The sequence below is a fragment of the Anolis sagrei genome, chromosome 1 (genome assembly GCF_037176765.1).
Source record: "Anolis sagrei isolate rAnoSag1 chromosome 1, rAnoSag1.mat, whole genome shotgun sequence".
NCBI lineage: Eukaryota > Metazoa > Chordata > Lepidosauria > Squamata > Dactyloidae > Anolis > Anolis sagrei.
The window spans coordinates 71,952,061-71,977,859 of NC_090021.1; the positions used below are offsets into that span (position 1 = coordinate 71,952,061).

The 25,799-nt window shown below is 37.5% G+C and overlaps 1 protein-coding gene across 1 annotated transcript in view; it reads left to right on the forward strand.

Moving 5' to 3' along the window:
- SYNE1 (spectrin repeat containing nuclear envelope protein 1) overlaps nt 1-25,799 on the forward strand; it is a 354,454-nt gene that overhangs the window by 180,755 nt on the left and 147,900 nt on the right. Inside the window, exons 66-76 of the mRNA XM_067465989.1 lie at nt 107-271; nt 2,506-2,823; nt 7,677-7,829; nt 10,142-10,312; nt 10,496-10,822; nt 11,858-12,010; nt 12,494-12,661; nt 15,406-15,582; nt 16,112-16,258; nt 17,363-17,488; nt 18,888-19,064. Coding sequence (XP_067322090.1) covers nt 107-271; nt 2,506-2,823; nt 7,677-7,829; nt 10,142-10,312; nt 10,496-10,822; nt 11,858-12,010; nt 12,494-12,661; nt 15,406-15,582; nt 16,112-16,258; nt 17,363-17,488; nt 18,888-19,064 — 2,082 coding nt within the window. The remainder of the gene's footprint in view (nt 1-106; nt 272-2,505; nt 2,824-7,676; nt 7,830-10,141; nt 10,313-10,495; nt 10,823-11,857; nt 12,011-12,493; nt 12,662-15,405; nt 15,583-16,111; nt 16,259-17,362; nt 17,489-18,887; nt 19,065-25,799) is intronic.

Sequence of the window (25,799 nt, forward strand, 5' to 3'; positions counted from 1 at the left end):
AAAACACCAAAGCAGTCTCTTCCCTCATAAAATGCAGTCATTGACGTATTTCATTGGTGTCAGGAAAGCCAATTTTCTAGCCCTAATGTGACATTTCTGATAACAGGGGGCAATAGCTAAAGCAGAGGAAATGGTCCATCTGCATAACGAATACCAAAGAAACCTTAAGGCCTTTGAAATGTGGTTAGAAAAAGAACAAGAGAAACTCAACTGTTTATCCCATCTTGAAGGTGATATGGAGAGGCACGAAGCAACACTCCGAGAACTTCAGGTAGATTTGATTGCATAAATGTATTTTGTACTAATAAGAATCATTGAGGTGAGTACCGTCCCCAAAAACAAAAACAACATAACTCTACTGTGTGTGTCTCCATTTTTAAAGAGAAATTACCTTGTTCGGCACTCGAACTAGCTTTAAATATGAACTTTGAGATTCAGTTCAGGCTAAAGGGGTAAGAGACCGGCAGGATATTTTTTTTAAGTTCCTTCCCATTTCTTTTTCAACTGTTGTTACACTAATTTGTACACCCTTCAGGCTGTTCAAATTGTTTGGAAGAATAGGTTAAAATATTACCCTTCCTTTTAATTTTTAAGCCTGTACATTTCTGTATGCCTAATAAAACTGCTGAGTATGTAAATATCACTACATAATATTTAGGTTTCTATATTTTATTTCTCAGCATTGATTGAAGCATTAAATTATGTGAGAGGACTTCAATACAGCCATTTAATTTGGAGTATAAAGAGGGTTTTAAGAACCTGTTACCTTCCGTAGAGGCTCCACCTGGCTCCATTACCCCAGACTTTTACTTACTTAGGCAATCCCTCGTACTCCAAGGATGATGGTCCTCCAAATGTAGTATACTGGCGGTGGGTCCGTAGGTGACTGTGGAGCCCTATTCTTGATCTGCATCTTCTCCCACAGTGAGGGCATCGGTTTCCAGGTGGAAGGCGGTCCTAGTCGGGGTTGGCTTGATGTGCCTTCCTCTTGGCACATTTCTCTCTTTCGCCCTCTATTGATGCCTCTTCAAATTCTGCAGCACTGCTGGTTACTGCTGACCTCCAACTGGAGCGCTCAAGGGCCAAGGCTTCCCAGTTCTCAGTGTATTTGCCAGAGTTTTTAAGGTTAGCTTTGAGCCAGCCTTTACCTTCTGTAGAGGCTCCACCTGGCTCCATTACCCCAGAACAGTACTCCCAGGGCATGCACATTAATCTAGAACAATATAAATCGGTGGGATATCTGCCTGAAGTTTTCCACCATTTTCCCCCCACGTAGTCATGGGGTTGTCCAGAGTATGAAATGCTTGGGTTTTTAAAATGCAGTTGTGCACTGTCGCTATTCACACCAGCGTACCGCATAGAAATCTTATGAAGTCTTTCATTTTCTGCATACTTTAGGAATATAATGGGCTGTGTTGCTGTGCATTTTTCAATGGAATCTGGACTTTTTCAGACTTTTTAAAAACACAGTTTTTTCCTATTTAGTGTGGTTCCAGCCAGATTATGGGTTTGTGTCATTTGACAATCCCCCATACCCCTTATATTCCACTTCCAAATGGATGATAAGGCCTGTATAAATGTGACCTGAGTTAACCATGAGAGGAATGATGTCCATGGTTTGGTAACATACAGTAGCAGGTGACATTTTGTTTAGTGCCACTTGGAAATTAGATTGATAGATTTTAAATATATGTTGATCAGTTCTGGGAACATTGATAACTCAAATCTGGGCAGGAAAGGAAACATATAGCCTTTCTAATGTTGTTGGGTTGGAACTCCCATTAACAGCACTGTATGTGTGGTGTATGTGCATGGTTTGTGTATATATGTGCCTTCAAAATGCCTGTCAGGTTATGGTGATCCCATGTGTTTTGTAGGGCTTTCTTAAGTAAAGAATATTTAAAGGTGGCTTTGATAGTTTTTTCATCTGAAATATATCCTACAGAAGCTGGTATTTATTGATGGTCTCCCATGCAAATACTAATCAGAGCTGTTTCTGCTTATTTTCCAAGAGCAGACAGATTATGGTGCCAGATTATGGTATTTATGCAAGCAGCATATAAATGGCAAACTCCGATGACAGCTGCATAATTCCTGACTTAAAATATCTTTAAATGACTTTGTAATAAAAATATAAATCCTTTCATATGCTGTTCATGCATGGAAGAGCAAAGTATTTCCTCCCCCCCCCCCCCCTCGTTGGACAATATTATTAAAGTCCATATTTTAGTATTCTTGGGGAGAAATGTTCATCTGCACAAAAAGAAAGATTGTTTCACTAAAAAAAGATTGTTTTGCAGTATCATCTTTACAAAAGGCACAAATCCTCCAAATTCTTGTGACCATTTTTTTAACAATGTGTCTCAGTGTATTAAAACATTATTTCTTATCACAACCAAGAAAATTTGCAAGTATTAGTTATGTCTCCAGTTCCTAGCATATTCCAGTATATACATCTAATATGGAACGACTGATTGAATAATGCCATAACTTAATATTTTTTAGGAATTACAAGTGGAATGTGCTGATGGACAGGCATTGCTTAATGCAGCACTTCATATTAGGGAGCAAGTAATCCCATGGGGTGTACCCCAGTTGGAAGACAGAATACTAGAGTCTGTACGTCAAGACTGGACAGTCTATCAGCACAGGCTTTCTGAGGTCAGAACACAATTAAACACTACCTTAAGCAAAGTGAGGCTCATGGAAAACAAATATCTGAAGGTGGATGAATGGCTTCAAACTCTGGAGGAGAAAGTTAACATCAGAACTGGCCGGCAGTCTGACAGAGCCACAAAGGAAATGCAGTTGCAACAAATGAAGGTGATAAAATTATACAATGATTACTTATAATGAATTGATGTAAATGGATTTAAAATTATTCTGAATGATTTAAATTTAACAGCTTTCAGCGCTGCTTTCTTTGAGAGGCGGGGCTTCCTGAGTTTAAAAATTAACTGCTCTGTTTGAGGGGAGGGGCTTCCTGAGTTTAAAAATTAACTGCTCTGTCTGAGAGGCGGGGCTTCCTGGTACACTCGTACACTCAGTAACCTATACTTTCACCCCTGCATACAGACAACAACATCAAACACACACCAAGAGGAGGTCATTAGCAACCTCCAGATGGAACAAACACGAAAACTTCCCATCTCATGCACAAGCTGTGGCATGTTCAGCTTTTTCACACTACAATTACTCAATTACATCTGCCCCAAGTGTACACAGATCACTCGCATGGAACACAGGATACGACAACTCGAGGACCGTATTAAGACCCTTAAGGACATTCAGGAACTTGAGCTGTTCTTAGACACCACACACCACACTGGCCTAGACACGCGGGCCATATCACACCAACATTACGGGGAGGCTCAACAGAACAGCACCTCAGATGTGGACAACCCTCAGGCTTGGAGAAATGTCACCCTTAGAAGGACACATAGGACCCAGAAGCCTCCTCAGAATACTTCCGCTCAGCTGCAGTTACACAATAGATTCCAAATTCTCACACAACTAGCACCTGACCAAGAAACACAACATATTGGGGAAGACCAGAATGGCTTAGATACTGATCAGTGGCTCATCCTTGATCAGTGTGCAGGGGATAGCCCTGACTGGGACAACACTTCACAACATTCACACTTGCACAATCGTGCAGGGGTACCATCCCCAACCATAGACCAGGAGCAACAGGAACACATACAGGAGAACCATAGGCTCTTGGACGAATCTCAATGGATTGTCCTTGACGAATGCACCGGGGATGTCGAGGAGGAGGACAACACTTTTCACCTACACAATTCACACCAACAGGATCACTTTTCTGGAGACCTACACACTACATTGCACAAAAGGTGCCCTGTCATTCCTGAAAGTAAACAGGTCTTGGTAGTAGGCGACTCCCTCCTTAGAGGAACGGAAGCTGTCATTTCCAGACCGGATGGGATGGCTCGAGAAATATGCTGCCTACCGGGGGCAAAAATACACCATATCACTCAGAGGCTCACCAGGCTCCTCAAGCCCTATCACCGTCCTCCCCTCATGTTGATTCATGTAGGAACCAATGATACTGCAAGGCATACGTTTCAAAAGATCACAAATGATTTTCGAGCTCTAGGAGCAATGCTAAAAGAATGTAATGTACAGGTGGTCTTTTCATCCCTCCTCCCTGTTGTAAGACATGGACCCACAAGAGCCAGAAAAATAGTACAGGTCAATGACTGGCTTAGAAAATGGTGTCAGGAGGAACGCTTTGGCTTCCTCGACCATGGCCTGCTATTCCAGGAGGATGGCCTACTGGCAAGGGATGGGGTGCATCTCACACAAGTAGGAAAACACCTTTTTGCTCACAGACTCGCAAACCTCATTAGACGCACTTTAAACTAGGTCCACCGGGGGAGGGGGACAACAGCCTTGCGAACACTACTTTACCCATAATGTCTGGGAATCGCCAGAAGGCTAAACGGAGGGCTGCACAAACACAACAAGGACCAAGTACCAAAAGCACAATAATCCCAATTAAACAGCTCAAGGGAAGATCCCAGGGGCTCACATGTCTTTACACTAATGCACAGAGTATGGGAAATAAACAAGACGAACTCCAACTTCTAGCACTACACCACAAATATGATATCATAGCCATCACTGAAACCTGGTGGGATGACTCCTATCGCTGGAATGTAGATATCGAGGGGTATAACCTCTTTCACAGAAACCGAACAAAGGGGAGAGGAGGCGGAGTAGCCTTATATGTCAAAAACTCTTATGCTGCAGAAGAAATTCAAGACAGCAATCTGGGAAACCAGCTTGAAATCATCTGGATAAGAATCAAGGGAACTGGGACTCAAAAAGATGTCGTTGTAGGCGTCTACTACAGACCCCCAAGCCAGGAGAAAGATCTTGATGAAGTCTTCTGCCAACAGTTGACCAAACAGGCACAGAAAAGAGATGTTGTAGTCATGGGCGATTTCAACTATCCCGATATTCGGCCAAGAGTACAAGGTCCAACAAATTCCTCGCTTGCCTTGCAGACAATTTCATGGTCCAGAAGGTAGAAGAGGCAACAAGGGGATTGGCTACTCTTGATCTCATCCTAACAAATGCGGAGGACCTGATCGATGCGGTCGAAGTGGTAGGATCCTTAGGGGCAAGTGACCATGTGCTCCTGCAATTTGAGGTACAAAGGAAGGCCGAAACTAAGACAAGTCAAACCCGCATTTTGGACTTTAGGAGAGCTGATTTCCAAAAAATGAAGGAAACGCTGAGCAGCATTCCGTGGACACAGATACTAAAAGACAAGGGAGCTACGGATGGATGGGAATTTCTCAAGAGTGAAATACTCAAGGCGCAATTGCAAACCGTGCCGACAAAGAGAAAAAATAGGACAAGTGCAAAGAAGCCAGAATGGATGTCCAAAGAACTTCTAACTGTGCTAAGACACAAAAGAGACATGCACAAGAAGTGGAAAAAGGGAGAAATCACCAAAGAAGAATTCAAACAAATAGCCAACACCTGTAGGGAAAAGGTCCGCAAAGCTAAAGCAAAAAACGAGCTCAGACTTGCCAGGGACATTAAAAACAATAAAAAAGGGCTTCTATTCTTATGTCAGTAGAAAAAGGAAAAACAAGGAGGCGATAGGACCTCTTCGAGGAGAAGATGGGGCAATGCTGACAGGGGACAGGGAAAAGGCAGAACTACTTAATGCCTTCTTTGCCTCGGTCTTCTCACAAAAAGAGAGTCTTCAACCTCAGCAAGATGGAGTGGATGAGGGATTGGAGGACATCCAACCCCAAATTGGGAAAGAAGTCGTCCAGGAATACCTGGCCGCTCTTAATGAGTTCAAGTCCCCAGGGCCAGATCAACTACACCCAAGAGTACTGAAGGAACTAGCGGAAGTCATTTCGGAACCATTGGCAACCATCTTTGAGAGTTCTTGGAGAATGGGAGAAGTTCCAGCAGATTGGAGGAGGGCCAATGTGGTCCCAATCTTCAAGAAGGGAAAAAAGGACAACCCAAACAACTACCGTCCGGTCAGCCTCACGTCGATACCGGGCAAGATTCTGGAAAAGATTGTTAAGGAAGCAGTCTGCAAACACTTAGAAACAAATGCAGTTATCGCTAATAGTCAACATGGATTTATCAAAAACAAGTCATGCCAGACTAATCTGATCTCTTTCTTCGATAGAGCTACAAGCTGGGTAGATGCGGGGAATGCCGTGGATGTAGCGTACTTGGATTTCAGTAAGGCCTTCGACAAGGTCCCCCATGACCTTCTGGCAAGGAAACTAGTCCAATGTGGGCTAGGCAAAACTACGGTGAGGTGGATCTGTAATTGGTTAAGTGGACGAACACAGAGAGTGCTCACTAATGCTTCCTCTTCATCTTGGAGAGAAGTGACGAGCGGAGTGCCGCAGGGTTCCGTCCTGGGCCCGGTCCTGTTCAACATCTTTATTAATGACTTAGATGAAGGGCTAGAAGGCATGATCATCAAGTTTGCAGATGACACCAAATTGGGAGGGATAGCCAATAGTCCAGAGGACAGGAGCAGAATTCAAAACGATCTTGACAGAGAGATGGGCCAAAACTAACAAAATGAAGTTCAACAGTGACAAATGCAAGATACTCCACTTTGGCAGAAAAAATGAAATGCAAAGATACAGAATGGGTGACGCCTGGCTCGAGAGCAGTACGTGTGAAAAAGATCTTTGAGTCCTCGTGGACAACAAGTTAAACATGAGCCAACAATGTGATGTGGCGGCAAAAAAAGCCAATGGGATTTTGGCCTGCATCAATAGGAGCATAGTGTCTAGATCTAAGGAAGTAATGCTACCCCTCTATTCTGCTTTGGTTAGACCACATCTGGAATATTGTGTCCAATTCTGGGCACCACAATTCAAGAGAGATATTGACAAGCTGGAATGTGTCCAGAGGAGGGCGACTAAAATGATCAAGGGTCTGGAGAACAAGCCCTATGAGGAGCGGCTTAGGGAACTGGGCATGTTTAGCCTGAAGAAGAGAAGGCTGAGAGGAGATATGATAGCCATGTATAAATATGTGAGAGGAAGCCACAGGGAGGAGGGAGCAAGCTTGTTTTCTGCTTCCTTGGAGACTAGGCCGCGGAACAATGGCTTCAAACTACAAGAGAGGAGATTCCATCTGAACATTAGGAAGAACTTCCTGACTGTGAGAGCCGTTCAGCAGTGGAACTCTCTGCCCCGGAGTGTGGTGGAGGCTCCTTCTTTGGAAGCTTTTAAGCAGAGGCTGGATGGCCATTTGTCAGGGGTGATTTGAATGCAATATTCCTGCTTCTTGGCAGGGGGTTGGACTGGATGGCCCATGAGGTCTCTTCCAACTCTTTGATTCTATGATTCTATGATTCTATGATCTGTCAACCAGCTAGCCACCCACCATATTTTGAAGGAGGGTGGGAATCAATCTCATTCTATAAACAAACATCAATCTCATTCTATAAACAAACATCAAATTGTGGAATGATGATTTGACTTTTTAAGAGGCTCTTCTTCTCCCATGTCCCTTTTTGTTAAATAAAAACTCCATGGTTCATGGTTGCATATTTTATATAATAGGAAATCTGTTTCCAATTTTGTCTTTTTTATTTTAAAATCCTAAAACGCACATTTGTAATTTTGCCTGAAAATATTATTTCTTTCCTTTAGAAATGGCATGAGGAAATAACAGTCTATAAAGATGATGTTGAAGAAGTGGGATTGTTAGCCCAGCAAATTCTGGAAGAAAGTAATACTTGTGTGACTGGAAGACAAGCTGCCCACCTTGCATCTCGATACCAAACCCTTATTCTTCATGTATTAGTGAGTTATGAGTGAATATCCCCATAATCCATCATTTTTGTACCATAGGCATATTCTGGTCTGTCATTTATATCATGTGAATTCTAATTTCAAGATAATTTAATTTCAGCATTGGAACATGGGTGGCTTGCTTCAACTTTCAGTTCCTTCACTGAATTTCCAACTATGCTCTCCACTAGTCGCATAACCAAGCAAATGCCTATATTTAAAAAAAATACAGGAAGAACCCAAGATTTTAATTGTAAAGCATTTTACAAATGTACACTACAACAATGTACACTACAACATTGCTAGTATAGCAATCAATACTATTGCATGGTATTTTTGCAGAGCTTTATAGATATGCACAAGCAGATCAGTAAAACAGATACACACAGAGAGACACAGATACATATACACATATACACATTTTTGGGGATCATTGATCACAGGGTAGGTAACTGGACTCATTATGAGACTCTATTAAAATTGTTGCAGCGCTTACATTTTCATTGTTCTTAGAACATGTTTAGAGCTCAATCCCCAGAAATTCCAGGTCTCTAAATTGCTTTCACAAATGTTAATTCTTTCCATATTCCCTAAGAAGCATGAAGGCAATTTTGATATCTTCATGTACATATGGGGGGTTGGAAGATTGGGCTGATTTAGGCACATGTGGAAATCTTTGTTTAACAAGAAAGAATAACTCAATTTCCAGTTTATGTCTATGCATGGGTACATTAACATAGGTAGAGATTTCCCCTGACATTAAGTCTAGTCATGTCTGTCTCTGGGGAATGGTGCTCATCTCAATTTCTAAGCCAAAGAGCTAGCGTTGTCTGTAGACACCTCCACAGTCATGTGGCCTGTATGACTGCGTGGAGTACTTTTACCTTTCCACCAAAGCGATACCTATTGATCTACTCATATTTGCATCATTTCAAACTACTAGTTTGGGAGAAGCTGGGCCTAACAGCGAGAGCTAACCCCGCTCAGCAAGTTAACCCATTGTGCCACCAGGGAGTCCACAAATTAACATATGCCTGTGAACATAACACAGTCTAAGGCTATCCCTGCTCTGAGATCGTACAGCTTTCTGGCCTGGCTTTTCTTGGAATGCCACCAGAATTGAGATACCATGCAATTAGAATTCTAGCTTCAGTTGACAGTAACTTTTGTAGTGTTCTACATGTACGAGGCATTCAAAAGATATGTCTGTTCAGGGTTGGGGAGGCATGTGATATGTTGTGGATCAGGCCCATTGAAACAGCCAACTGGACTTTCAACTCACCATCCCTTTTCTTGCATATGAGGTGTGAAGAAATCTTATATTATCCAGAGAAACAGATCAACATGCTTCACTCTAGGCAATGGTGTTATTGTTTATTTTTTTTTAAAAAATGTGTTTATGCAGTTCCAACAAAATATACATCATCAAAAAGGAAAAAGAAAAAGGGTACAATTAAAGCAGACAAACATTAAATAATACAATTAAATAATAATAAAAATGAAAGCACAACTTCGGTGTCTAGACTGCCTTCCTTCCCTTTCAGGTAGAAGTTATTCTTTAATCATATTGCATTCCATTTGCATTACAAGAAAACTTAACTAACTGTTTAATGTTTATTTTTTTTTGTTCACAAACACTTCTATTACTTCCTTATTTCCTCTAATGTTGAAGTATTTAAGATTTTTAGAGTCTTTCTTTTTATATAATTGCTAGCTATTCTCATAATTTTCCAGTTATATTTATTGGTAGAAATGTTCTACCCTTCCTGTTGTAAGATATATTCTTTTAAATATTTCTCTACTTTCTCCTATTCTTGCAACACCTTGCTTAGAGAGCTCCCCTTCATTATTCTAGATTATTTGTCCATTTTGATGTGAGGGCGATCTGGCTGTGACATCTGTCACCCATTGATCTGTAGGGTTGATATTGTTTATGAAACTGAGCAGGTAGGTGATTGAAGTAGAATAAAAATGCTTGTAATTTTGTTTCTTAAGGGGAAAATAATCTAGTAACAATCAAAAAGTAAGTGTATTTCCCTGTCTCTATTTTATTTAAAAGAAGAGTAACAGATTTTAAGGAATTAAGAAATGGATGAATAACAAACCCTATTCACAGAGGACAGAGGACATAGTTTCTTTTTAAATTGTTTATTATGCACTGTCGTTTATGTTTAATTGCACTTAATGTTTTTGCTTTATCAATGTATGTATTTTGTTTCGGCATCGAATTGTGCCGACTGAATCGCCTTCGGGCTGAAATGGGCAGGATAGAAATAATGTAAATAAATAAATAATAAATATTCCTATTTGAAATTTGTTTGCAGGAACAAATAAAATTCCTTGAAGAAGAAATTCGTAGTATGGAGGAATCTGAACATGCTTTCAGTGCTTACAAAGAATGGTTTGGAGCTACACGCAGAAAATTCAGCAATGTGGTCACAAAATTTGATGTAGTAGATAAAGCAGCAATGGAGAAGAAAATGCAGAAACTTGAGGTATAGTTTATGGGCAACGTGAATTTATCCCTGGATAGCCTTGTAAAAAAATACAACAACTAAGGAATTACCATAATATCTCTAAAATTGGGATTTAGAAATAACAAATGAAACAGCATAGAGAATTTTTTTAATGTTTGGTTCCATTGAAAACTATTTATTTTCTACATTTGTTGTTTGCAGGAACTCATGAGTGACATGGATATTGGTCACAATTTGTTGAAATCATCCCGTGAGAAAGGAGAGAAAGTTATGAAATATATGGAGGGAGATGAAGCTGAGCAGTTTAAAAAGGAGATCAGAGGCTGCATGGAGCAACTTGATGAGATGACTTTTTCTATCAGAAAAGAGCACACAACATTAGAGAAGTGTCTCCACTTAACAAAGGAGTTCTTAGATAAGTACAAAGTACAAACCCAGTGGCTTTCAGAGTATCAGAGTATACTGCACACACCGGTGGATCCCAAAATGGAGTTGTTTGAGAAAAAGGCACAGTTATCCAAATATAAGGTGAACAGATTATTTCAGGTTATACAAACTCATATTTTTAAATAATAAAAACTAATATATGTTTTCTCTAAGGCCTTGTCAACACTGACAAAAAACCCCTGGGTTTGCCACAGCTTTTTCTCAGTTTGCAGTGACCCCATTAATGCCACACACATCACTTCCATCATGATGAAATTGTCATAACCAATCATATAGTTTCCACCTCACTGTTAGAGGGTAGCCCAAATGTCTAATTCTTCGCATTATTTTTGGCCACAGAGCCATGGACACTCTACTTTTTTTCCCGGTTTGTCATGCATTTGGATAAATGTATTTTCTGTTAAGCCGAGGTGCACTAACTCATAGGTAAGAACTCATGTGCACAAACCTGTTATAATGTTTTGTTTTCTTTATAAAAAAAAACCCCCACCCAATTCCTGGTGGGAACAGTCATCTCCTACCAACTTACAAAAGGGCACATAGTCATCATACCAGAGTTCAGTTGTCTAGTTTCCATAGTGCTGAACCTATGGCAGAGAAAGTTACACACAAAGAGAAGCACATATTCTTGCTGTACATTCACGCTTGAATGGTGAAATAAGTGAGAAAGATCTTTTTCTTAAGATCTAGTGATTTGGCCACATATTCCTTTTGTCTGACATTGTTTTCTTTTTCATATTCTTGAATCAAATCAACATGTCACTGTGTTTGTTCCTTTTATTTATTAAAATGCTGGAAAATTACTTGGAGCATTTCACAAAACAAAGGCAAGTTTTATGGAAATGAAAGCATCTCTTCTTTTCATTAAAGCCCTCCACCTCGTATCTAAGATAAGCTGGTAATTCAATGTTGATATCTTGAAACATTTTAGGAGGGATCAGAAACTGCCATGGCCTGTTAAAGGAAACTTAAAGAAACACACTTGTATAATAACTTATTCCGGATTTCCTTATTTCGCTGGTTCCTTTTCAAACAGAAAAAGAGTGATTGTTCCAATGCTGTGGGTTATTAGAGTTTTACATTCATTTAAAATTTTAACTATGTTTTTCATTTTAGTCAATCCAGCAAACTGTGCTGTCACATGAATCCTCCATAAAATCTGTGTTTGAAAAAGGAGAGTCCCTCCTTGAATTAGTGCATGATGCTAATTTAGCAGAAAACATCCAAAAGCTTCAGGCAGAATACCAGGAGCTCTGCACCATTGCAAAGGTAAAATTTGTGGTTTATTTTTAAAATAAGTGCATTTGTTTCCTGGAATAAATTGATGGTGATTAGTCCTACATGAGAATTTAGGTGTGCAATCTGGACTGCTACTGTAAGTTAAGTAATCATTTTGATTAATAAGACATGATTATTTCCAGGCCTATTGACTTTGGCTCATCAATTGCTTGCACCAATAAAATTCTACTGAATTACCAATCAAAGCTGATGCTGAGAAGGATTGGTGTATCTTGCTTCTTTTGAAATGGCTTTGAAGAAAGACTCTGTCAAAAGAATCTGTGTTAATGCAGTCCACAATGTCATACCATCTCTTCCCAAAAGAAGAGATAGGATGACATTGTGGACTGCATTTTGGATTCCAGTTATTTCTCTTCCGGAAATAACTGGAAATTGAAGTTTAAAACATGACTTTTTCAGGTAATGTATTTTTATGAAAGGAATTGAAAACTTTATTTAAAATGTTTTTTGCAGACACATTTTGCAAACTTGGAGGTGAAGGTAAAACAACACGAAGAGTATAACAATGATTTACAAGAAGTGGAAAAGTGGTTGTTACAGATGTCCAGCAGGCTTGTTATTCCAGATCTTATGGAGAACAGTAATCTAGAAATTATAACACAGTATTTAGCAAGTCACAAGGCAAGTTTAAGTGAGCAGCCAGCAACACTTGAATATTTGAAATGTTTCAATGTGGAAGAAATTTTCTGATAGTTCTACATCTTGTTGACAGAACTTTGGATGTTGTAATACTAGTAATCTTTCTTACTTTGAAGAAGCTTTTCCTTATGTTGCTGAAACTTTTGAGATACTATCATCAGTTTGTGGTAAATTGAAAATTTTGGGTCATGTTTAGTTGACCAAATGTTAGTAAGATATATTTAAGAAACAAAAACTGTGATCCTGTTTTTAATAATAATAATAATAATAATAATAATAATAGTAATAATCTTTATTTAAAGTCCACCCTATTTCCCCAAGGGGACTCAAAGCGGCTTACTTTACTTAAAGCCCACCCAAGTTCCCTTTGCGTTTGCTTCCCCGCTTGCAATGAGCCCCTGAGGCAGGCACAGCTCTTTTTATAGTACAATGACTGCCGTGCCAAAACTCTGCCCTTCCCCACATGTTCTCCCCTCATTGGCTGGATGCAAGCATCCCAGCATGCAAGCTGCTGCTTGCCTCCAAATGCTGAGTCATTTCCGACTCACTTCCTGAGTCCGAATACAAATGGCGACACTGGCTTCGGAAGGACAAGAATACTTCCAGTTTCAGAAGAAAAAAAATCAAAATTGCTTCAAAAAGGTATTTAATCTGAATTAATTCCGAATTCTGAGAGTTCTGACTGGACTTAACCATGCCTAGCAAGTAGTCCTCCTCCTCTCCATAGGCTAAATGTATTTTTAAAAGTTTTTTGAATGAGACAAGAGAGGGAGCCATTTTTATTCTTCAGGGAGGGAGTTCCAGAGCCGGGGGCAATCACAGAGAAGGCCCTCTCTCTTGTTCCCACCAGCCACACTTGAGACAGGGGCAGGACTGAGAGGAGGTCTCCTCTGCAGACTGCAGCACTTGAGCTGGTTTGTATACAGAGATGCAGTTTTTCAAATAGTCTGGGAAACATTGCTTCTATTAAAAAAACAAATTTCAGGATTCATATCATTCTAATATATTCATAATGGAAGTTTTATGTATTTATTGAACCCCTGCAATAAATCCACTGGAATAAAGGAGGGATTAATCCATCTAATGGATCTAGGTGTCAATTCCCTGACAAACTCCACAGGCCACCCTCGGTCGAGCACCTTGACCCCAAGGACAACCCAAAATACCAAGCCACAGTGGCTGTTCTAGAAGCCCACCCTTCATCCACAAAGGGAGTGCTGTGGTGCTTACCAAATATAATACAACTTTTAACCTGCCAATGGCAACATATTTAAGTTACTCCACAATGTGCCAATTTCCACACTCAACAATAACAGTGTGAGGTAGGAGAAAAAAGTCCCAGGTGATATACTGGAGGTGGTAGGGGAGTTGTTTCCTACCTGGCCCTGATGCAACCAGTTTCATACACACTGTCCTGAAGGTGGGTCAAGCAGAAAGAGAAGAGGCCAAGACAAGTGGCAAACCTTTCTGAAATACCCTAGTGTGCCCCTCATCAAATAAGGGAAGACCAGCAAATTCAGCCTGTCCCTTACATGATCAGCCTGACCTCATTCATAAATGCCTTTAAAAGCGTCCTTGCACCATAGGCTTGGCCTCATAACTTTGGGCTGGGTATATTTATAAACTAAAAATCTAGGATACATTTTCTGTATTTCTATATATTCATTTGAAAATTAAAAGAATCAAACTTTTGAAGGTTTTACTAGAAGACATTGATTTTTAATTTAACAGGAACATTATTCCAGGTACTGTTTACAAGCAACACAGATAAGCTATGTGAATTTTAAAAAAACTTTGAATTTAAATCAGTATGTCCCAAAGCTTCGTGGCATCAATGGAGAAGCAAGGGATGTATAGTTTGTGTTTTGTCAGTGCAGCTGAGTGTCTTAATTAAACTACTAGTCTTAATCCAGTTCCTTTATATAATGGTAATATTGGTTCCTTTATATAATGGCAACATTCAGCACATGATAACAAACGGGATATGGCTTTACATTCATGAGTATCAATTAGACTTGTATATGCTGCTTTCTCTTTTTCCCTTCTATACATCAGAAAAGGAAATCAAAAGGTTTTGTTTCTGATTACTAATAAATCATAGTTTGTTGTTGCATCAAAAAACTATTGTTTGTCCACAAACTAGGATTAATCTTAACTAGGATCAAATTGTACGGTATTTCACCATGTAATAATCTTCCCTTCCTTGTTCTGGCACCTAAAATGGTACTCCAGCTGTGGCGCCAAGAGGACAGGTGCGTGGGTGATTTGAAGCTTCATTCGCCTGTGCACCCACTCTCCTTCCTGTCCTGTCCTGTCCTGTCCTTTCCTTTCCTTTCCTACGTAATAGTCACCCTCTTTCTTTTGGCCAAAAAATGGGGTTAAAAATATTTATAATCTGAGTTTTTGGGCTATTATTTTGTGCAGAACACTTCTCCACATTCAGATAGAATAGAAACCACTATAAGGGCTTCTAAATTTCCACTCTCATCTCCTTTTTCTCTTGAAATGGGAGTGGGGCGGAGAAGAGGAATTGCATGAACCTGAAACTTGTATCACAATGCACTGCTATTTCTAAATCAATTTCTTTAGAAGAGCAACTAAATTAACAATTTAATTGTTTTGTAAAAAAAATCAAGCCTTTTTTCAAGAAAAAATATACATATATTAATGTTAAGCACTGAAGATATTTCCTGTAATATGTTGTCTTTTGAATGGTGCTCTCTTAGGCAATGATGGAAGAAATTGCTGGATTTGAAGATCAACTAAACAGCCTTAAAAGCAAGGGAGATTACTTAATCAATGATTGTGCTGAGCATCTACAAGCAAAATTTAAGCAGAATATAGAAACGCAGCTCCAGGGAACAAGGGACAGCTATTCAGCCATCTGTAGCACAGCCCAAAGAGTAAGTTTCAGTCCACTCATATTTAACAAGTGACAAAGGAGCACAGAAATGGCAAGAACAAAATAAGCAATATATGATTAAAATGCTATGAATATTTAAAGATTGCTTATGGAAATTAACCAAGAGCATTAGTTTACATTTAGAAGGCCAGTATGATGTAATTATTTGAGCATTGGACTACAACTCTGAGACTAGGTTTAAAATCCTCTCTTAGTTGTGAAAACACACTGTGTGACCTTGGTCAAATTATTTTATCTCAGCCTCTCAGGAAGGCAAAGAAAATCCTGTGATAGATTTAGTTTATGATGGTCATAAGTAAGAAACATCTGGAAGGCACACGACAACAACAATGTTTATCATACTTGAAAATGATTTCAGTTTGTAAAATGGCATTATCTGGTTTTTGCCTCAGTAGTATTGCAAAAGCAAAATGTTTCTTAAAGTTTTAAACTTAATTTAATAGATTCAACACATTTTCCTAGTTTTAAGAATGGTATAAAGGTTAAATTATTCATCTGTTTCTTTCCAGATGTATCAAAGCTTGGAGAAGGAACTCCAAAAACATGTTAGCCATCAAGATACTCTTCAACAATGCCAGGTTTGGCTATCTGCAGTTCGGCCAGAGTTAAAGCCAATTCCTCGTCCACCGTTCAGCTTGGCAGATGCTATTAAACAGGTAAAAAACAGTCAACTAGGAAATATTTCATCTAAATGATGTATGTATATATATCTATATTAATTCCAAAATACGTTCATAATTAAACATGCTAATCACTGAAATACATTCTAGAGTGTGAGCTATCAAAAAGATCCCTGGGTAATGCTACGATAAAGTCCACATTAACCATCTGTTGACATCATTGACATTAACCTCTCCCTTGCAAGAACAAAAATATATAAACAAGTACAATCCCAGCCAACACTTTTCTGTTTAGCTGGAGTATAAATTTGAAGAAAAGTCAGCATTGAGCAAAAGATTGATTTTGGCCTTTAAAACGTCCATCTAAATAATTTCAAATTTTAAACTCATCACATTATTTCTGCAGTAATCTTTCCATGGCATTTGACAGCCTTACATAATATAACTGGGGCTTTTTAAAATCTTTGTAAGAGTTAAACATGGAATAGATGCAGATTAAAGAAATATAACAGCATCCTTGGTGTTATTCCTTACATTCTTCTAAATGTACATTTATACATATAGATATAAATATGGATATAGAGATGTGTGGCTATATATTTATGTGCTGGCACTTCCTTTTTATGAATAGGGACATCTTCAAGAGCAGTTCATGAGAAAGCTGCTACTTGAGACTATAATGCTATTAAGATTGGGCTGGATTAAGAAATTATTCAGAGAAACCAGACAGTGATGAATCTATTCAGATGGACAATAATTAGTTAGTCTAGACAAGCAATCCCTTGTTGTTAACTCAGCAGTAAGAACCTGAATCCTGTTCACTTGCTTTTCTCCAGATCAGCGCCCTGTTGTGTCTTCAGAAAGCAAACACATTTCTTAAAAAGCTAACTGTAATCTGAAATGTTACTATCTCTTGATATAGTCAGTAGTATATCAAGTTGCATTAATGCTTTTATGCTCTATTGGAGTATCTTCAGCTATATTGTATTCAAACTTTTATATTTATATATACAATGTTATGGTTAGTTAACACACTTTGTCAGTCACCATAATGATGTTCTGTTCTGGTATCATACTTTGGATTTTTTTTATAAATGTGTATTCTCTGACTTCATGAAAACATCTCCTTATTCTCTTTAGGTGAAGCATTTCAGAGCTCTGCAGGAACAAGCCAGCACGTACTTGGATCTCTTATGTTCTATGTGTGATTTAGCAGACAGCACAGTGAAAAATATAGCAACAGACATTCAACTAACAAAGCAAACGGTATGGACTAAACTGTAGAAAACCTTCTCTAATCCTTCTTAGAGATATAATTGTCTTATTTTGTACAAAGGTCACATTAGGTAATATTAGTCTGGAGAAAAGCTACTGTACACACTGCCCCCCATCTCGTAAAAATATTTCTCTCCTACTCTTTTTCTGTAATCTAGAAGGAATTATGTGGTGTCTGTTTAGATTGAGAAAATATCTAGATATTCACATTGAAAATAAGAGTGCAAACACCACATATTCTAATTACTTTTAGTGGCATTAATTTAATCACAAATTTAATGTAACACAAATAAAACTGCAAATGGGTGTAGAACATTTTGGATTTCAAGATACCTTTAAATATCATCCTGTGATATTTAAAGGTATCTTGCTTTCAAGCAAGACATTTTGCTTAAATTGTGTAAAATCATCTTAAGTAATAACTAAATCGTAATTAATAAATAATAAAATGATAGATTAAAATATCTAAAAAGTTGAAATACTACTGATTATATCACTCTACTTGCACCAAGATCTCATATATAGTAAAACCAATGTGACAAATTTGAAACAGGGTAGAATAAATAGTATTTTAAAAGGCTAAAGAGATCTTCAACAATCTAAAAGTTAGAAACAAGGTTGTGAGTTAAACCAGTTTAAAATAAAATGACATACTTCACATTTGTAATTAAAATCTATATTTACATCCAGATTTACCATAGAAGCAAATAACACAGATCCAGGCATCTGTAACCCATTGTTGCAACAGACCTGTATTAAACTTCTTTTTTCTGTATCTGGAGAAGCAAGATAATAGGGAAGTGGAAAAAAAATCCATCAAAGAACATAGCCTTAATAAGCCTTTGCCAAGCTTAAATCTTAAAGGCAACATGCTGTGTTCTGTGAAGGAAGCTCCACACACTTATCAGAAAGCCATCTACATTTTTTTATTATTCCTTGTTTGAATAAAAAGACACTGGAGAACTATAGCTAAAAGACAAAATAATCCAACGATCAAGCCACACTGAAACAGACTTATCCATATCACATTGAAAACATGTAGATCAGAGCTATTCTTTGATTTCAGAAAATAGTTTATTTTAAAAAATTAGTTTGTAACTACTGTACTGTATGTTTCAATTGATTTTATGTTCCCGTCAGGCCTAGAGAGTAAGGAATATTTTAATGAGTGGAGAAGTTATCCTGTGCTATGCATCTCTTATTATATTTTACAGGGTTAAGCCATCATAGACAATTGAGACCTGCGCAAGCTGACTTTATCCTTCACCCCTACCCCCTACTGTAAATCTCTCCATGAGTCTGCCCTACATAAAGTGACAGTATACATCAAAGACAGCCCTAAAATAATTGTGTTAAAAATGTTCCTGCTACCCTCCTCTATATTTTTCAGATTGAAGATCGGATAATGAACTCTCAGTACCTTGCTCAGGGCTGGGAGGAAATAAAGCAAATGAAAGCAGAGCTTTGGATATATTTCCAAGATGCCGACCAGCAACTGCAGAATATGAAGAGACGAGGTGCAGAACTAGAACCAAATATTGCACAGAATATGGTTTTGCAGGTGAAGGTAAGGAGCTGATATCATTGAAATTAAAGAAAATACATGACCAGCCGTTAATTTCCTGTCATGTTTTACACTCTGGAAGCTGTGCCTCATTTCTCTTGAACAAGTGCAGCTATGTTGAAAGAATGTATTGCAGGAGTGGCACTTTACGTGTTCAAGCTGCACTGTGTGCACTGGAAGGCAGGTGGCTGAATGTCTTTATGTCTTTTACAGTTGAGTTCATTTCAAAGAGTTCAGCAATAATCAGTAAAAAAGGAGGCTCTCTGTTGGGAATGTAGTTAGCTGCAACCTGTTACAGCAGAAATGCTACTAGACTTGTAATGTACCTCTCCCATCCCCTTTAGTTCCCCCCCCCACCCCACCCCAGTGCTTTGACCCCTCCTATCAGTCTTCTCCCCCTCAGTTCCATACCTGCTACATTAACATGTGTTTTTGAACTGTGATTTTAAACCGTTTTCTAATCATTTTTTAATGACTGCTTAACTGGGGAGATGTGTTTCCCCTTTCCAGTGTGCTTGTGCCCTGTTTTGTGCTGGTCAGTAACCGTAATAAAGTTTTGGGTTGTTTTTTTTTTAGTCTACACCAATGATATAATAAGGTTTCAACTAATCATGACAAGCATGTTATGCACATATTAACAACATGTTTTGCCTTCTGCTTTCTTTGCATATTCAATAAAAAAACAAACAGAAACATTTTATTACAAAATTTATAACTTTATGTGTGGGAGGCTCTCTGAGTTTATCTGTATTTCTCGTAAATAACTTGTTTGTTATTCCCACAATCTTGCACCAATTTTCTAGATCACTTTGCTTTGTTCAAGGGACAATTTCATCCTGGTAGGAAAATGCTCAGTGAAGAATGCAATCTTTAATCACAGGACAAGTTCTATCACATCCAAACATTATTTTTCTATATCTATGCATTAGCAAAATGATTTCTAAAATAAATTATGCAAAATACTATCAGTTAAAACTTCTTCATTTGTAATTACATTGTGTCATCAAAAATCCTAGAAAGCTCAGTTTGTTTTCAGTAGCCCCTGCCAATCCTGCTTGCTTTTTTTTTTTTTTTTTTTTTTTTTTTTTTTTTTGCTAACTGTTGAAGAAATGGTCAGAGTAACCAGTGGAAAATAAGCTGTTTTCTTTGAGGTGCAGTTTCGAGTGTCTCCAGGCTATTATGTGATGAGTTCTAAATCCCCTCTAGAGTTCATGGCCTTCAATCTAGTAATTGGACTGGTGGAAGGCAATGCAATTGAGATAGGATTTTGGGCTCATCCCATAATCAGGCTAGGATAAATATCCTAAATCCTTCAGTTCTGAAATTGGTCAAAATCACTAGTTAGCAGTATTCCATCATGTTTACCTTACAACTAACAGTATGTTGTACAGAGCAAATCCTGAATTAATTTTGACAGTGAAGAAGGAAATCTATAAACCAATCTTTCATATAAAATTAATAAAGCAGTCTTTGGCCTGAATTTTAGCTATACAGAAACTACCACACACACACACACACAGACACACATTCTTTTTTTTCCAAAAAACATTTTCATGGTTCTTAATGCATTTTAGGAAAAAAGGGTTTTGCTTAAAAATTAAAAAGAAACTGCCATTTTAGTATTTCCTTCAATCCTTGAGCATATGTACAGGCAGTCCTCAAGTTACTAACATCTGACTTATAAGCAACTCATAGTTAAGTATGAGGGTGAGACAACAGGAAGTGAGAGAAATCTAGCCCTAAGAAGGGAAATTCTTCCTAGAAAGAGTTATCATGGGGAAATGATGTCCCAGCTGAATCTTTATCACCAATCCTTGTTTCCACAATAAGCCATATTTTTCAAAATGCAGCTATCACAGGGAAAGAAAGCGAGGTTGGAATCTCCCAAACAGGAGCTCAGACTGCAAAATAAACACCATGTGGTGTTTGTTGTTAAGCCTTCCCTGTGTTATTCAAAGCTAAAACACACACACATATATATATTTGACTGGAGTTACACTTAAGAAAGTACCTGTTCCGACTTACATACCAATTCAACTTAAGAACATACCTGCAGAATTACTGCAGTGCCTGTACTATCAAAGCAGTATTACACACTCTCACAAAATGTGTTTTAACTATTGTTAACTTGTGTTGTTTTAGCTCTTTGTGGGAGCATAATTATGGTTTCTGTTTAGCATCTTCGGTGCCTGTTGCTCCGAGGATACTATTGTGTGCATGTGGCGCATTGTGTCATGGCCTTAGGCCCGGACAATAAACTATTTTGACTTTGATTTTTTTTTTAAAGCTATGAAAGCAGTACTATACACAGATCTTCTGTCCTGCAACTCAAATCGTTTTGTTAAGAATGCATGTCTTGCAACTAGAAGACCAGCTGCACTTTAAATGCAAAGGGGTGTATTAAATTCACAAAAAAGGGCTAACCAATCCCTCTCTTTCTCCTCCAAATCTCTTTCTATAAACTGCTGTTTAACTCATGAGATCCCAAAACTGTGGTTCACTAGGCCACATTTTGGAGCTTTCTGCCGGTTAAATATCAGATAGACTTTGCTGCTCTTAGGATTTTTTTGAAGCAAAGAAAAGCATGAAAACCCAGACTTGGTTGTTTTTTTTTTTTTAAGGAACTACATGAATGACTTCTTGAAGGTTTTTTAAATCCTCTTTAAGTTTCATGGATAGAGTTAATAGTAGATCAATCTCAGCAATTCATTTAATGACACAGTTTCAGATAGACTTTGGCTTGTAATCCCAGAGTTTTAATTGCAGCAAGCAATGGAAGCAACTTTATATAGAATTCTAGTGGCAACAGTTGAAGAACAAAAGGCTACAACGTATGGCAAAGATTCACCAATAAGAATCAAGTACTATTTCCAAATTAGACATATCATACTTATTAGGGCTGGGCAACCACGGAAAAATTTGTTTCTAAAATCGATTCTTTATTAGGGTGCGCCAGCGTTTCGAAATTCTTAAGACTTCCGAAATTTGAGATTTCAAAAGTTTGGTATTTACGAAATTTCGTAAATAATAATGAATCGATTCGTTAATGGCGGACGCGATTGCGCAATATGCTAAAAAAAACCTCCAAACGGGCAGGGGGAACTTCTGAAGCTTCCCTCTCCCTCTGTTGTTGACTGTTGGTGTGATAAAACAAACAACTATATTATATTATATTATATATTATTATATAATATTATTATATTACATTATTGTATATTATATATTATTATATAATATTATTATAATATTATTATATTACATTATTGTATATTATATTATATTATTATAATATTATTATTATTATATTATATTATTATTGTATATTATATTATATATTATAATATATTATACATATTATATTATATTATATTATATATTATTATACAATATTATTATAATATTATTATATTATATTATAGTATATTATTTTATATATTATAATATATTATAGATATTATATTATATTATATTATATTATATATTATATTATTATTATTATAACAACAAAAATAGCTAGAAGCACTTAATTCAGTGTATCTACTTCTAGTATCAAGAACTAAAGTCTGTAGCAAATTGCTGTGCCAAAAACATAATTTAGCAAATAATCCAGATTATCCTGGTATATAATCTGGGATAAGAGCAGTTCAAGCAAACTGCTTCAGAATCACAGGGTTAGAAAACATTGGGTGGAAGCAAGGAAAAGTGTTCTCAAAAAACTGTCCCAAGCCCACAGCATGCCCAAAAGCAGAAGATTAAGTCAGAATGAAATGTCCATCCAAAAACAATCCGATGTAAGAATCCAGTCTTTAAACCGCTTTGAAACTGCTTGTCTCAGCCCAGCTAAAAGTCTTCCTTGGCCAGCAGCTTAAAACTATTCTAATATAATGTAATATAATATAATATAATATAATATAATATAATATAATATAATTATTATTAAGAATGGATGGACACCTGTCAGGGGTGCTTTAATATACAATTATATTAATATAATACAATATACAATAATAATATAATATAATATAGTAATATAATATATAATAACATAATATAATATAATATACAATAATAATATATTATAATAATCTAATATAATATTATTATAGTATATTATTATTATTGTATATTATATTATTATTATATTACATTATATTACATTAAACCGTTTCAAACCGGTTTAAAGACTGGATTCTTACTTCGGATTGTTTTTAGATGTTTCCTTCTGACTTAATCTTCTGCTTTTGGACATGCTGTGGTCTTGGGACATATTATATAGATATAATATGATATATTATAATATAATATATACAATTATAATATAATAATAATATAATATAATAATATACAATTATAACATATAATATAATATAATATAATGATATAATATACAATAATAATATAATATAATATAACAATAATATAATATATAATAACATAATATAATATACAATAATATTATATTATTATTGTATATTATATTATATTATATATATTATAATATATATTATATTATATATTATTATGCTATATTATAATTAAACTGTTCCTCCTAATCCTCCTCCTCCTGATTCTTCTCCTCCAGCTGGCTGCAGGATTCTGAGTTATATGGCTGTGTGGAAAGTTGGGTTATGTGAGACCACACTGCCATATAATCCAGTTTAAAGCAAAAGCGCGTATTGGGGGATTTTCTGCTTTGTGATTCTGAGTTATATGGCTGTGTGGAAAGTTGGGTTATGTGAGACCACACTGCCATATAATCCAGTTTAAAGCACGTATTGGAGGATTTTCTGCTTTGAGATTCTGAGTTATATGGCTGTGTGGAAAGGTGGGTTATGTGAGACCACACTGCCATATAATCCAGTTTAAAGCACATATTGGGGGATTTTCTGCTTTGAGATTCTGAGTTATATGGCTGTGTGGAAAGGTGGGTTATGTGAGACCACATTCCGGATAGTTCGGCTGATCGGCTGATCAGTAAACATATTCATGAATTTCCTGCTTATTTCGATGTTCTTGGTGTTATTCTATCAGCAGTACCTGTCAGGGTGTTTTGTACATGTTTCACTTAATGTGAAATCCCTATGGATTTACAGCATTTTTTTCTAAGCCAATTGTTTTATTCAATATGTCTGTACCTCCTTTAGGCCTTTCCATCATTATCTGTTTTATCCTCATTCATACCATAGAAAATGTGAAACAAATGAAAAAAAAACCCCATTTCTGTCCAGTGTTTTTTGGCAAATGCATGGTTTTCTTTTCATTCACTTGAAAGAAAAAGCATGCACAGTATGTGTCAGAATCACAGACGCCTTAAAGGGCCAGACTCAAAGTTAGTTCCAATGCAGAGTTTATTGAAGCAAAAGAATAGGACACAGAGACACTTAAACTCAATGCCTCTGGCCAAAACTCAAATGTAAAACAAAACTTGGATCAAAAGGTAAACGGAAATATAATCTGGAATAACCGGACAAAAGAACCTAATTAAACACAGTACTCAGAAGTCACACAAAGAAAGCGTAGCATGCAACTGGTAAACAAAAGCAATGAAGCCTCAGGGTGAGAAGCATAGTCAGTCGAAGTCCAGGGTCATATTAGAAATCCGAAATAGCGAAGTTCCAAAGTCCACAGAAGCAGCATCGTAGTCAAGCTGGTCCAAGGTCCAAGAAGGGAGAAATCCACACTCACGAAAAACCAATCTGAGTCGAAAGCACACACGAACAGGAACAGCAACCTGCAGATCCCAAACCCAATGCCAAAACAGGCAGCGACAAGTCCGGACAGTACCCAGTGCACAAATATTCACCAACACCTTGCCTTCTGCAAAGATCCCCCATTCCTGAAGCCACTTTTATTACACATCATCATTATCAGAAGTTGAACTGACCACCACCCCATGATTATCCCTTGTGGCTGCTCCCAACTCTTCACTTGAAGTCCTACGCCCATCCCTCCATCTTCTCCATCTCCTGTCAAGACTTAAATCCCCCCCAAGACTCAATTGGATTCCCCGATTGCCAGTCTTCACTCCCAGAGAATCCCATAAATGTATCACTAGATGTTGGCTCCGCACATTTGTGCTTGCGCTTCCTTTATCTTAATCCAATCCACAGTATCACCCCTGTTTTCCCCACTCTGTGACCCATCATCCCCAGAGAATCCCTCAAATGAATCCTCATCTGTAGGAGCCGTAAGTATATCCCGGATCCTCTTTCTTTGCTGTTCCTCATCCGATTCCTGCTCCCGAGTAACCCTCTTTCTTCCAATCCATTGTGTCTCCTTCTTCTCCTTCACTCATTGACCCTTCATCCCCAGAGAACCCCTCAAATGAGTCCTCGTCTGTAGGTGCCATAAGTATATCCCAGATCCTTTTCCTCTGTTGTTCCTCATCAGACTCCTGCTCTCTAGTAACCCTTTCCCCCCTTCTGGAACCCATACTACTGCTTGCAACATTGCTCACAGGCTCTACTACAACAGTATGCTTGTAAAACAGAACAAGGAGGAACCTCTTTTAAGAAATGTTGGGTCCCTGTCAGATTTTGTTTTGAATCTGTCAAGAAGATATAACATTTATTTATGAATTTGGCATTTTATATAAAAGACAGCAATTTTCTACACCATTGTCTCTAATAGAACTTGGGTATCCACAGATTTTGGTATCTGCTGTGGGTTCTGAATCCAAACTCCAATGAATACCAAGCTCCACTGTACTTTTCTTTGCTTTGGATTTTCAAAGCTGAG